Source organism: Ctenopharyngodon idella, chromosome 12 (assembly GCF_019924925.1).
Source record: "Ctenopharyngodon idella isolate HZGC_01 chromosome 12, HZGC01, whole genome shotgun sequence".
NCBI classification, from domain to species: Eukaryota; Metazoa; Chordata; class Actinopteri; order Cypriniformes; family Xenocyprididae; genus Ctenopharyngodon; species Ctenopharyngodon idella.
The window spans coordinates 946,811-959,372 of record NC_067231.1 but is presented as its reverse complement, the minus strand read 5'-3'; the positions used below and the strand labels follow the sequence as shown (position 1 = coordinate 959,372).

The 12,562-nt window shown below is 35.6% G+C and overlaps 2 protein-coding genes across 7 annotated transcripts in view; both read left to right on the top strand.

Annotated features, from left to right (window-relative positions):
• The window catches only part of mprip (myosin phosphatase Rho interacting protein), a 56,132-nt gene extending 55,180 nt beyond the window's left edge, over positions 1 to 952 (top strand). For all 5 annotated transcript variants that reach the window (XM_051914370.1, XM_051914371.1, XM_051914369.1 and 2 more), the window contains one exon: positions 122 to 952. Coding sequence is in view for 3 of the 5 variants with exons in the window: in XM_051914369.1 (XP_051770329.1) it covers positions 122 to 193 (72 nt within the window). In the remaining 2 variants the exon portion in view is untranslated. The remainder of the gene's footprint in view (positions 1 to 121) is intronic.
• A 1,922-nt stretch (positions 953 to 2,874) lies between these two features.
• On the top strand, positions 2,875 to 12,474 carry si:dkey-94l16.4 (uncharacterized). 2 transcript variants are annotated; one of them, XM_051914989.1, is made up of 6 exons: positions 2,875 to 3,034; positions 6,119 to 8,313; positions 8,389 to 8,482; positions 10,428 to 10,477; positions 10,630 to 10,701; positions 10,823 to 12,474. In XM_051914989.1, exons 2-5 carry the CDS (start codon positions 6,124 to 6,126, stop codon positions 10,672 to 10,674), a joined length of 2,379 nt encoding a protein of 792 aa, XP_051770949.1. In that variant the 5' UTR covers positions 2,875 to 3,034; positions 6,119 to 6,123; the 3' UTR covers positions 10,675 to 10,701; positions 10,823 to 12,474. The 2 variants fall into 2 exon arrangements, with proteins under 2 accessions (XP_051770949.1, XP_051770948.1); XM_051914988.1 differs by having other exon boundaries at positions 2,875 to 3,163.
• The last annotated feature ends 88 nt before the right edge of the window (positions 12,475 to 12,562 follow it).

Here is a 12,562-nt window from a genome sequence, read left to right as displayed (position 1 = left end):
TAGAAACAGCATGAAAAATAACAGTGGAAGAAATAAAGTTTGGGTTGCTTTGAATGTGGCATTTATTTACATGCACAAAATGAAACCTTGTATATCTGAGTGTCTCTTATTCCGTCCTCAGAGTCTGAAGGAAGGTTTGACGGCTGAGCAGAGGCTTCACTTGTTCGACAACAAGGACACGAAGGACTTCTGACACGGACGCGTCCACCGGCCTTGCTGCATGTTAATAAAGACCCAGCGTATTTTAGCCCAGTAATTAATCACTTAGAGACACTGATCACAGCTACAGCGCATATTAAACATGGTATGAAGTTTGAGTTTTATGTCTATAGTCTGCATTTCATGCACTTCAGTTACTGTGACATTTTGTTCGTGGGTTTTCATCGCCATGTCTTAATGTAAATACTTTGTTTTTAATGAAGCATCTATCATGCGTACACTAAACACGACTGTGTAAGCTACTGTTTTAACTCTTTAGTTTGTGTGAAGTGGACTAAGTAACTACGTAACGACTCGACACTACAGATCGCTGGCGCCGCAGCTAACCGACAGTAGCGTAATCACGCGTGTGACGCTAGATGTGCTCCATATGCTCTTTATTGTGAAACGGGATGCAGAAAATAGTCAACGCTTGCATCATTCAACTGCTGCGTCTCCGAAAGTCTTCGATCAAGGACCGTTTGTTGACTGTAAGAGACTCGAGAACAGACCTGGAGGGTTCGGGCCGGTCTGAAGGATGAATTATTAATGGTCCACTCACGAGATTGGGAGGTTTTTTGTTTCTTCAAGCTGATAAAGTCTGTAGTGTTGTTCAGTGGCAGTCCTTTGTATTTATTTAAATGTTATGAATTTTTGTCTCACATTTCCATTCATCTATACATTATTGTAAATATACCGCAAATGTACACGAACTGACGACAGGTTTATTAGCAATAAATATTTTTGCACCCTCTTTCTCACTGATTAATGTGTCGTTTATTATTATTATGAAAGTTACGGCTGTCAGTCAATTTAACTGCATGATGTATTTTGGCTGAGAAATTATTCCCAAAATATCATCTAACTTTATTCATGAGAAATCTGTATTTGTAATGTACTTGCGCACATTTATATGGAAGCCCATTTCTGCCACAAAAGAAATAAAATCATGCTTTTGTAAATCATAATTATGACTAAAGTCAAAAGAGTCATATTTGAGATGAAAAGTCGAAATTATGACTTAAAAAGTCATAAATATTAGTCAATTTTGACATGGCTAGTACATCATAATTTTGACTCTTAATTTCATAATTGATATAAGGTCAAAATGATGACTTTTAGTATGTCATAACTTCAACTTTTGATGTCATAGTTATGAATTCATCTCATAATTATGACTAGTATGTATATCTTATTTTTGATTTATGTTCATAATTAACAAATATTTTAATCTCATAGTTGTGAAATCATCTCATAATTATGCAGGATTTTTTTTTTTGTATCCTCATGTGAGGGAAATTTAAAAGGCAGCTATAAATATTTATGCATAAAGACCTAGTTTATAAATTTTATAAATATGTCTAAAATATTATTTGGAAAATAATTAGTTTAATTATTTTTAATTATTTTTATTTTATTTAACTTTTATAATTCAATTTAATCTACTTGTATTATTTATTCTATTATATAAAATTTTTATTTTAATCTATTTTTTTATTTAATTTTTTTCTTCATTTTTTTTATTTAACTTTTATCATTCATTTTAATCTATTTTTATTATTTATTCATTTATTAATATAAAATAGTTGTCATAGTTGTGACAATCCCATAATTTTGATTTGTCATAATTAACATAAATAGTCAAATGATGACTTGGTATGTCATAATTTCGACTTTTGATGTCACATTTATGACCATCTCATAATTATGCATGATTTTTTTTGCATAATTTTTGCATCCTCATGTGAGGGAAATTTAAAAGGTGGCTATAAATATTTAAGTATAAAGACCCAATTTATAAATTTTATAAATATGTCTAAAATATTATTTGGAAAATAATTAGTTTAATTATTTTTACCAATTTTATATAATATATATATATATAGTAAAAATAATTAAACTAATTATTTAAATGCAATTATATAACTAATTTTATAAAATAAATAATAAAAGTAGATTAATTATATATATATATATATATATATATATATATATATATATATATATATATATATATATATATATATAATTTTAATCTAATATTTATTTTATTCCTTTATATACAATTTTTATTTTAATATATTTTCTATTTATTTTAATCTCTTTCTTATTCATTTTTTAATTTAACTTTTATCATTCATTTTAATCTATTTTTATTATTTATTCATTTATTAATATAAAATAGTTGTCATAGTTGCGACAAACTCATAATTTTACATGATTTTTTTATTTTTTATTTGTTTTTTTACTATCTTTACTATAATTTTGATTTATGTCATAATTAACATAAATAGTCAAATGATTTTGATCGCATATTTATGACTCCATCTCATAATTATGCATGATTTTTTTGGGCATAATTTTGCATCATCCTCATGCGAGGGAATTTATTTTAATCGGTTTATTTTTTAATTTTTGTAATTCATTTTAATCTATTTGTATTATTTATTCATTTATTAATATAAAATAGTTGTCATAGTTGTGACTTAATCTCATAATTTTGCATGATTGTTTTTTTTTCGACTGTCTTATAATTTTGATTTGTCATAATTAACATAAATAGTCAAAATGATGACCTGGTGTGTAATAATTTCGACTTTTGATGTCATAGTTTTGACCTCATCTCATAATTATGCATGATTTTTTTTTTTTTTTTTTTTTTCCTTTCCCTGATGTGGCGGAAATGGGCTTCCATATTAAAGGAATATGTTGTGTCGCATTATAAGTACATTGAGCTCTGTTCTCTGGACTCACTACAACAAATCCCATAATGCTGCGCAACGGCTCATCGTGACCGACGGCAGCGCAGCCTTGACCAAACCACTGGACAACTAAAGTATGCGAAGCTCTTATTTCACGCGTTATTCAGTCCAAACTCCAGACTCCGTTGAGACACACGCGGCTGCGGCTGAAGGAGTGTTCAGTGGCCGCGGGATGGGCGAATAAATGCATCTGCTCCGCTCGGGTGAGTGAGGGAGGGAGGCTGCGGTGCACGCGCGCTCTTTGTTCAGCTCGCAGTGCGTTATAACCGAGCCGAGAGCGCGTTTATAGCGTCTAATCTGCGATCAATTAATTGGGGTTGATTAGGTTTCATTACGACATGCGTTTGTTGAGCGCGCTGTTTTATTCTCGCCAGAATATATGTTAGCCCGCATGCTAACAACATGCTATGCTAACGTTAGCATAACACGGAAAAAGCGACAGAGAATCACAGTCGCAGTGACCCAGCACTGATAAACTGATTTAAAAAAGGTCCAGATTTAAATAAATCCATCAGAGCGCTTAAATGTGAACGCGTTAACTAAAACCTGTTGTTGTGGGCATTATTTGAAGGCCTCATCGTGAGTTTGCGGTTTTAAATCAAACACAGGAGTACAAAAGTAATAGACACTAACCTGAAGTACAGAAAGTGATTCGTGGTATTCTTTGAAATGTTGTGTAAAAACCTTGATGCGTAGTAACATTAACTGTATTAAAATGCCATGGTAATCATAATATACATTATTATTAATTAAATTAATGTACTACGTTTTGTTTCAGAAATTGTTTTTATGTAATATTTTGTACTTTGCGGGTCATTTGATGGTACTAGACTATATTTACCTCTTAATTATGCACCATTTATTTCAATATGTGTGTTCATATATAACAATTGCCAGGTTTTGTACCATTCTGATGAAGTAAAAAAGATTTTTTGATGTACAATGATCGAAGACCACCAAAGGGTTAAAGCACCTCAGCACATGAATATGGTGTTTGTTCATTACTGCGGTGTATAATACTTATAAAACATGGTATATGGAGTAGATATAGAGTAATGTGGTATATATTAAAATACCACAATATATTACTTTTGTGCAACACATTGCTTTATTATGCCTGCTTGTCTTTTCTAAGCAAGCGCTTCTTTGCGCAGAAACTCTTGCGTAATATTTCCGCTATTGTGCAAAAGCGTCACCGACACTGATTGCATGAATTTAAAGTGGTTTAAATCTTTTGGTGTCATAGTTGTGACTTAATCTCATAATTTTTGCATCATCCTCATGCGAGGGAAATCTAAAAGGCAGCTATAAATATTTATGTATAAAGAACTAGTTTATACTGTCAAAAATAAATGTAATATGTGTAAAATATTATTTGGAAAATATTTAGTTTAATTATTTTTACTAATATATATATATTTTTTTTTATGTTTATTTTTATATTTTTATTTAACTTTTGCAATTCATTTTAATCTATTTTATTTATTAATATAAAGTAGGTGTCATAGTTGTGCCTTGATCTAATAATTTTGCATTATTTTTTTTTTTCCATAATTTTTGTATCCTCATGCGAGGGAAATTTAAAAGGCAGCTATAAATATTTATGTATAAAGAACTAGTTTATACTGTCAAAAATAAATGTAATATGTGTAAATTATTATTTGTATATAAATATTTATAAATATTATTTATTTTAATGTTTATTTATTGTTCCATTTTTATAAATCATTTTAATCTATTTATATTAATCATTTTACTCTATTAATATATTTTTAATTTTTAATCTAATATTTATTTTATTCCTTTATATACATTTTTTTTATCTATTTTTATTATTTTAATCTTTTTCTTATTTATTTTAAAGTTTTTTAATAATTCATTTTAATCTATTTTTCTTATTTATTTTATTTATATAAAATAGATGTCATAGTTGTGACTTAATCTCATAATAAATGCACTGATTCCGTGAATCTAAAGTGGTTTAAATCTGATATTAAGTAGTGTGTTGATAATTTAGTGGAACATTAACATCATTTATTTTATCAAGTCCAAATTAAAAACCTATTTTTTTTTCTTTGGCATATCATCTTAGAGAGTCTAAAAGTAGTTATCTGATCTTTGGTTTTTATTATTATTGTTGTTATTTTTAATATTTTTGATTTTTAAAGTCAAACCAAATTTATTTGTATAACGCTTTTCACAATAAACAATATCTTCATGGCTTATAGTCGCATTTACCAGATTAGAGCAATAATATAGCCTAGTTAATATTTTACAACAATATATCAAACAATCAAGAAATTGAGATTTGCTATATAGTGTGTGTGTGTGTATGTATATATATAATATATATATATATATATATATATATCACCCTACATAAATGTACTGTATGTATGCAAATAAAGTTATATATACATACATACAACTTGACATATAGAGCTATGCGATAATACAGTTTACATTTTATGACAATATAAACAGTAATGCAGTGAAGAGTGAAGACTTTAGTATGATGTTAGTATTTTGCACTGGGCGATTTTCATTATTATTATTATTATCGTCTCTATTATTTTAGCCTTTGCATTTTATTGTTGTAAAACACATTGGTCAACTTGCATTGTTTTTAAACGGTTAGTTCACCCAAAAATGAAAATTCTGTTGTCATTTACTAGCCGTTCCAAACCCACAAGATTTTCGCTCATCTTCAGAGCACAAATGAAGATATTTTTAATGAAATCTGAGAGATTTCTGTCCCTCCATTGAACGTCTATTGAACCAAAACTCGGACACTTCAAAACGTTCATAAAGAGATGGTAAAATAAATCCATATGAACCAAGCAGTTTAATCCAAGTCTTCTGAAGGAATACAATCGCTTTATATGATTTAATTTAGATTTTATTCACATATAAACAGCCATACATAGAGCACTAAAATATGGTAAGCGGACACTCAATCAAACTTCATTCATATGGATTTATTTTATGAATAGACTTTCAATGGAGGGACAGAAATCTCATTTGTGTTCTGAAGGTGAAAAGTCTTATAGGTTTGGAATGACATGAGGGTCAATAAATGACAGAATTTCATTTTTAGGCGAACTAACCCTTCAATGGTGCTATATAAATAAAACAGACAGTCCTGTTTCTGCTCTCAGTTGATATGGAAGAGCCTCCCAGCAACTCCGATGGTTTACAGCCTCAGGATCTGTCGTCGGCCTGCGGCCTTCCCAACATCTTCGATCTGACGCGGAACGGTGAGGAATGTCTGCTGAAAGCGAATCCCATCGACGCCTTGCGTGTTGTGCAGACGCCGGGCTGGTTCGTCAATCCTGGGACCAGCAATGGGACGGTTCTTCCAGAGAACGACTCTGACCTGCTGCCGCTTCCCACAGACCAGATCCAACCGGATAATGCGTTTTCCAACACGGCCGTCATGCTCTCATACCTGAGCCGGTCGCATGTCTTCTCAGAGCATTCCCCGGTGTATGGCGTTCCTTCGGCATTCCTTCGTGCCTACGATCCTGGCAAGCTGGCGGCAGACGCGGGAGACGCGCCACTTACGGTGGACGTGGACCAACACTGTCTCCAGCAGGTGTCCGTGCCGGTCGGACTAACAGCCTGCGAGCAGTTCAGCTTCATGACGCCGGCTCAGGTCGTCGAGAACGTGGCAGCGTTCTGCTACCTTCAACAACCTCCGGACATGGAAAACCTTGCTTTGGAAACACTCAAGTCTTTACAAGCCGATCCCAGCGAGTGCAGGTTTCCCATCAGCATGGACGAACTTCAGAACGGAGCTGCTAATGCCCTGTGGAACGTCGGACCCTTCGAGGGAGGATTTCCGGAGGACAATGGCACGGATGCGGAGGGATTGTGTCCAAACGCAAACCCGGAGCTTGTCTTTCTCATCTCCAGATCCGAGGAGCCGGTCGTTTTAACGAACGAGAATGGAGCTGCGAGCTTCACCATGCCGTTAAACCAAGACGTCATTAGTCCGTTAGATCCCAAATCACCTTCAGAAGAGCAAATAGAGAATGTTTGCGCTTTGCCGCAGGCTGCAAGTTTGCAGAGTGGAGTAGTGGATGATGCAAAGCAAGAAGAGGAGTCGGATGCGAAGACCGAATCGTCCTGCAACAATCCAACCGAGTCCATGCAGGTCAATGATGCATCTGCAGGACAAACAGACACGGATGCATTCAAATCAAGCGATGGATTGTCTTCGCTCACCACCGAGAAGACTTTTGAGAGGAAGAAACTGCCTCCAAGAGCCCGAAGAGGCACAAGGATGGTAGCCATTGTTCAAAACATCCAACCCACCAGGTACAAACCAAGTCGTGTTCGTGTTATAAAATCTCAGGCGAGAAAGTCCAAGAAAAACGTGTCCTCCACTTCCCTGGAAAGGATGCAGGATGTGGCCGAAGAAAAGACGGCATTGCATTTACAGAAAGAAGAAACAGAAATCAGGCGCTCCAGGAGAAACAAAGCCACACAATCTACCTCATCTTCTGCAAAGACTTTAGATGCATTCTTAAAATCAACAAAGAAAAAGTCCTCCGAAAGGAAAAGAAACTGTCATTCCTTACCGATGCCTCAAAAACAAGTCACTGCTCACAAACGACCAACTTCTGCGAAGAAATCTCATGCTGGCAAGCGGAAAAGAAAGAAACACAAAGTCGGCCGCACATCCTTTTTCTCTCCGCAGGAACCCGAAATTAAACTGAAATGTCTGAACTGCAAGGAAGAGAAGAAGGAGGTGCGGGATGACACCTTCAGGCCGTATGTGCGCGTGCATCTCAAGGACTTCCCAACCTGTACGGTTGTCAACTATCCAGAGAACAAGCGGGGAAAGCAGTCAGCGTCTGCCGGCTTTGTGTCCGGCGTGATGCCAGCGACGCCTGGACTGCAGTATGGACGAGTCTGCGTGGACGGCACGCGGAGCGACGTCCTAGTTTGCTGTCTCTGCGGGGGATCATCGAATGCGATGGACCTTGGAGACCTGCATGGCCCGTATTACCCTGAAGGCTACAAATCGGCCTCCAAAGTCATTTCCAATCCAGAGGAGGAGGAGGACAATAGTGACTCCAACTCGTCTTTTAGAGGAGGCAGTTGGACAAACTCTTTTCGCAGGCTGGCGGAGTCGCCGGCTTCGAGATGGACCGAGCCGTCCAGTAGTCCGTCAGCGAAGAGACCCAGGACAGACTCCACCACTGATTGGTTCAGCCCTCCCGTGGTTCCTCTTGACGCTAGCGAGCACTGGCTCCACGTGGACTGTGCCATATGGTCCGCAGGTGTCTTTCTGGTTCGGGGAAAACTGTACGGGCTGGAAAAAGCCGTCAGGTTGGCGAAAGCATCGGTAAGATTTCGAACACACAGATTCTTTAACGTCAGACGCTCTGCAGTAATGACACTCGATCGTTTGTTTCTCCAGGGTTGTTCGACTTGTCAAAAAAGGGGAGCGACGTTGGGCTGCGTTTTCAAAGGCTGCCCAAACAAGTACCACTACACATGTGCGGTGCAATCAGGTGAGAGACTCTGTTGCACAATATACGCATGTTGTAGCGTTGATTTTGCCAGCTGTTTTTTTAATTAGCCTTAAGGCCCGTTCACACCAAGAGCGATAACTGTACCAGCGTCAACACCAGCTAATGATATTGTTGTGTTTATTCTAACCACGCTGCAGTTTCGTCGTCTGTCACTTTAAATGCTTGACCTCTTTAACCCTTTAAACCCGAAGTGTACTGCCGGTGGTACACTACCCCCCCCTCCCCTCGAAAAAAAGTCATAATCAAACTACAAAGCAACCACTGACAGGAATAACACAAAATAGGTATCATTTTAAAGCTTAGAAATCAAGTCTTAATGATTGCCGAGTAGTCCCTCTAAAGCGCAGTGTACCACCGGCGGGCGCCACCTAGCTACGAAAAAAAAAATCTAACTACTGCCTTGATCAACACAAAATAGGTGTCATTTGAAAGCCTAGAGTCTGAACTTTACAATGAATGTAGCCACTTTGATTAACTCCTAAGTAGTGCTGAGTTATTTGCTGATAAATAAAAAAACAAAGTTTTCATAATTTATATAATACTTTTTTGTACTATGTACTGCAGTGTGTCAAAAACATCATACAGCTCATATTAGTCATATGTCATTTGAAAAGTCTCACGGAGTAGAATACAACAAGCATAATTGTTTTGGGCTTTGACTAATTTTGAGTGAGTTTTTGTACATGAAGCTCTGCAAGACCCAAAGGTAAATAACATACAGATGTGGCATTTATGTCACGTTTTCACTCCTAACTTCATGAAACATGCTCCGATTGTGAAAAATTTACAGCAGATTCTCACGATTAAAATGAGTCCAAAATCAGCATAATCCAATGCATCGATCTCGAGATATTCCTCACAGAGTTACAAGACATAACACCCCACAGGCGCCAACTAAAATCTAATGTAGCTTTCACGTGCCGTTTTTGCTTATAACTTCATGAAACATGCATAGATCGTAGAAAATGGCACATCATCACTTACAGTGGATGCTCCCGATTTAAAATGAGTCCAAAATCAACATAATCCAAAGTGTTGATCATGTGATATTCTTCATGGAAGAACGATTTTAAAAATGCCCATTAGGGGGCGTCGAGGGCTAAACAAAAAGGATACCTTGATTCCAAATGCTGTAACTTTTGATTACTTTACGCTAATAGCTCAGTGGAGATCAATAATTATCAGCGCTTTATTCTCAGTGTAAAGAGAGTGTGTGCGCATGGTTGCCAGATTGTAAATATTAAATTAAAGCATCAGGCAGAAAATGTTTGCTTTCAGGAGAAAAGCTCTGATTGGGGGATTTAAACTCGTGAGATCTGGCAAACGCAGGCGTGGAGGCTTGTTAAAAACAATGTAAAATATTTTTTTTCTTCTTGTGAAGAAGGTATAAAGGTATTTTGGTAAAGTTTTTATTTTTTAAAATACATTTTAGTCTTTTTTTCATCAACAGTATTGCATGTTTATAGCCAGTTTGTGGTGTGGTCGATGTCGTCTCGTCTTAGTCATGGAAAAAGGGCGTCAACGATCGTTTTTTTGTCATGGATTTTGTTAATGGATTTAATGCATTGCATTGTGTTTCGAAACAGGCCTTTTGATGGCGATTTGCCTGTGAACAGCTACTTTTGTGTCTGCGTTTGCACAGCAGACGTGTTTAAACCTGTGGTCAGACACACGTGGAAACAGACACAGGAAATAAGAGTGCGAATCTGCCTGTGCATGAAAGAAAAGATTTAAATATATAATTTCTAGTTCAAAGGTGGAGTCAACAATTGGTGTTTCAGCAGTTATTGAATTCAGAACAACACAGAAAATTGAGATCTTTCCTCTTCTGTTTTAGTTTTTATTATTATTTTATATATATATATATACACACACACACACACACTCTTCAGGACTAATTGATGTTTTCTCATCTTTATTATAGGTTGTGTATTAAACGAGGATAATTTCTCAATGAAATGCAGAAGGCACAAGGTATATGTATAATTTTTTCTTCTACCTTTTTTTTAGATGACAATCAATGTAAAGTATTTCATTATTTGATTTGATTATTTGAATATTTTAAGATGCTAAATATTGTGCTTTTTTCCTGTTTTTTTTCTCGTTTCTTTTGTCTGACGCATTAGAACAAGTCCATTAAAGGATCATCATATGGTCAAATCAACAGGTGACGCTGGAGAAAGAGGATCCTCTGCAAGGTCTGAGCTCAACACGTGTACACTGTATACTATATTTTCTGGAAAATAAGTTTCAGAATCCAAATGTGTGCATGTTTTATGTATTTCATAAAATACAGTGTTTTTTTTTTTTTTTTTTTAGAGTGCGTTTGACCTCTGACCTCCAGCGGCGTGTTCCTGTTCGCCGACCGCGGGACCTTCAGATTCTCTCTGCTGCTGACAGAAACACCTGAACACCTTAATGATTCTGCTGTTGCACTGCTCATAACATCTGTCACTGTCACACAGATGGCACTTCGTGAGACTCACAAGTCGTTTTGGGTGGGGAACGTCGGGCGTGTCGGAGTGAATTGCACATTTAAGCGGCTCAAAGCAGGAGACAAAACCTCTAAAGCTGAACCACAGCACAAAGCCAGTGTGCTCGTTTCATTTGACAGTATACTTTTTCACAATATGGGTTTGTCATATTTATATTTGGGGGCAAATTTATGTTATTATTGTTAAATAATTTTTTTTTTTTTTTTTTTGTTGCTGTTGAAAAATTCCTTTTTCTGAAATAATTTTTTTGTTAATTCTGTCATAATTTATGAACTGAATTTTAAATATAATGCTTGTCAGAATGTAAATCCCTCTTCATAATCATCACTATATATATATTCAGTCGCACCCAGTCATGAAAAATCGTCCTTTACAAAATACATTTAAGCTGAAGTGAAGGAAAACATGATGAAAGTTGTGAAAGCGACAGCTGGGGTTTATGCAAGCATTTTTGAAGGGCACTTTGGGTAAAAAAAAAAAAAAAAAAATTTGGGAAAAGATGGTTTTTTTTTTTGGTTTTTTTTGAGTAAATTCATGGCCAAAATCCAGATAACTGATAACAGCACATTTACACACTTTAAGAGCGAGATCCACTCTGAACACGTCGAGAACATTTAATGTTCACTTTCAGTTGCATTAATTGTATGATTCACAAATGTAGTTTTTTTGTAAGAAATGCTGAATATTAATGTAAGATCACAGATAACTGAATATAACTTCATTTTCACCTCAGCCAGTGGATATTCTTGTTGGTTCTATGCACTTAAATGCGTCTCCTTGACTTTTGCAAACAGTTAACTAGTGTAAGCTTGCATTAGTAATGATCCATTAGAAATGACCTGTAGGAAAGTCGATATATTGGTTTTTTGCACATGCAATGGAAACTTTGACTTGAGAAAGCATTAATTTGAACTTTAAGTGTTTGTGAAATGTTGAACTTCAACTGGTTAATCTGTAATTCCTTTATAAAAGTGAGTTTATTCATTTGTTGCTGCCTTGCTAAGACAAATCAGTGTATTTATGATTTTCACCCAGGAAGCACTTCTTTAATTCTTAATGAAAGCGACGCAGTGCATTAAACATGACACGTTAAGAGTATTTACATGTCAGTATTTTTGTCCAAAGTTTAAGATGAGTCTGGAATCTCTGCCAATTTCAGCCTGATGTATTTGGCAGCTCGTGTAATGTTCATGTCTGTTAATGGACTCGTGTTGTGTGCCATACTTTTGTGCAAATGTCATTTGTTTGCTTTTTCTTTTCTCTAACTTGAATGAATCGTCACATTTTAGCATCATACCAAATGTACCAAAAACAGTTTTTGTTTGCGTTGTTTTTCTCAAATGTCTTTTCGAATCTTATTCTCAGGGTTGAGCAGGGTTCTTTTGTGTTGACATTCTTACCCCGAAAAGTATTTATCTTGAACTGACTAAACCAAGTTGGTCAGCGTAATAAATTGGCTTCTTTTATTTTGCCTAATGTGCTTCTGGTCTCACACTCATTTGTATTTGCTCATATGGTTTTATCATGATGAATATGACCAGTAATAGTAGATATAGATGGAATT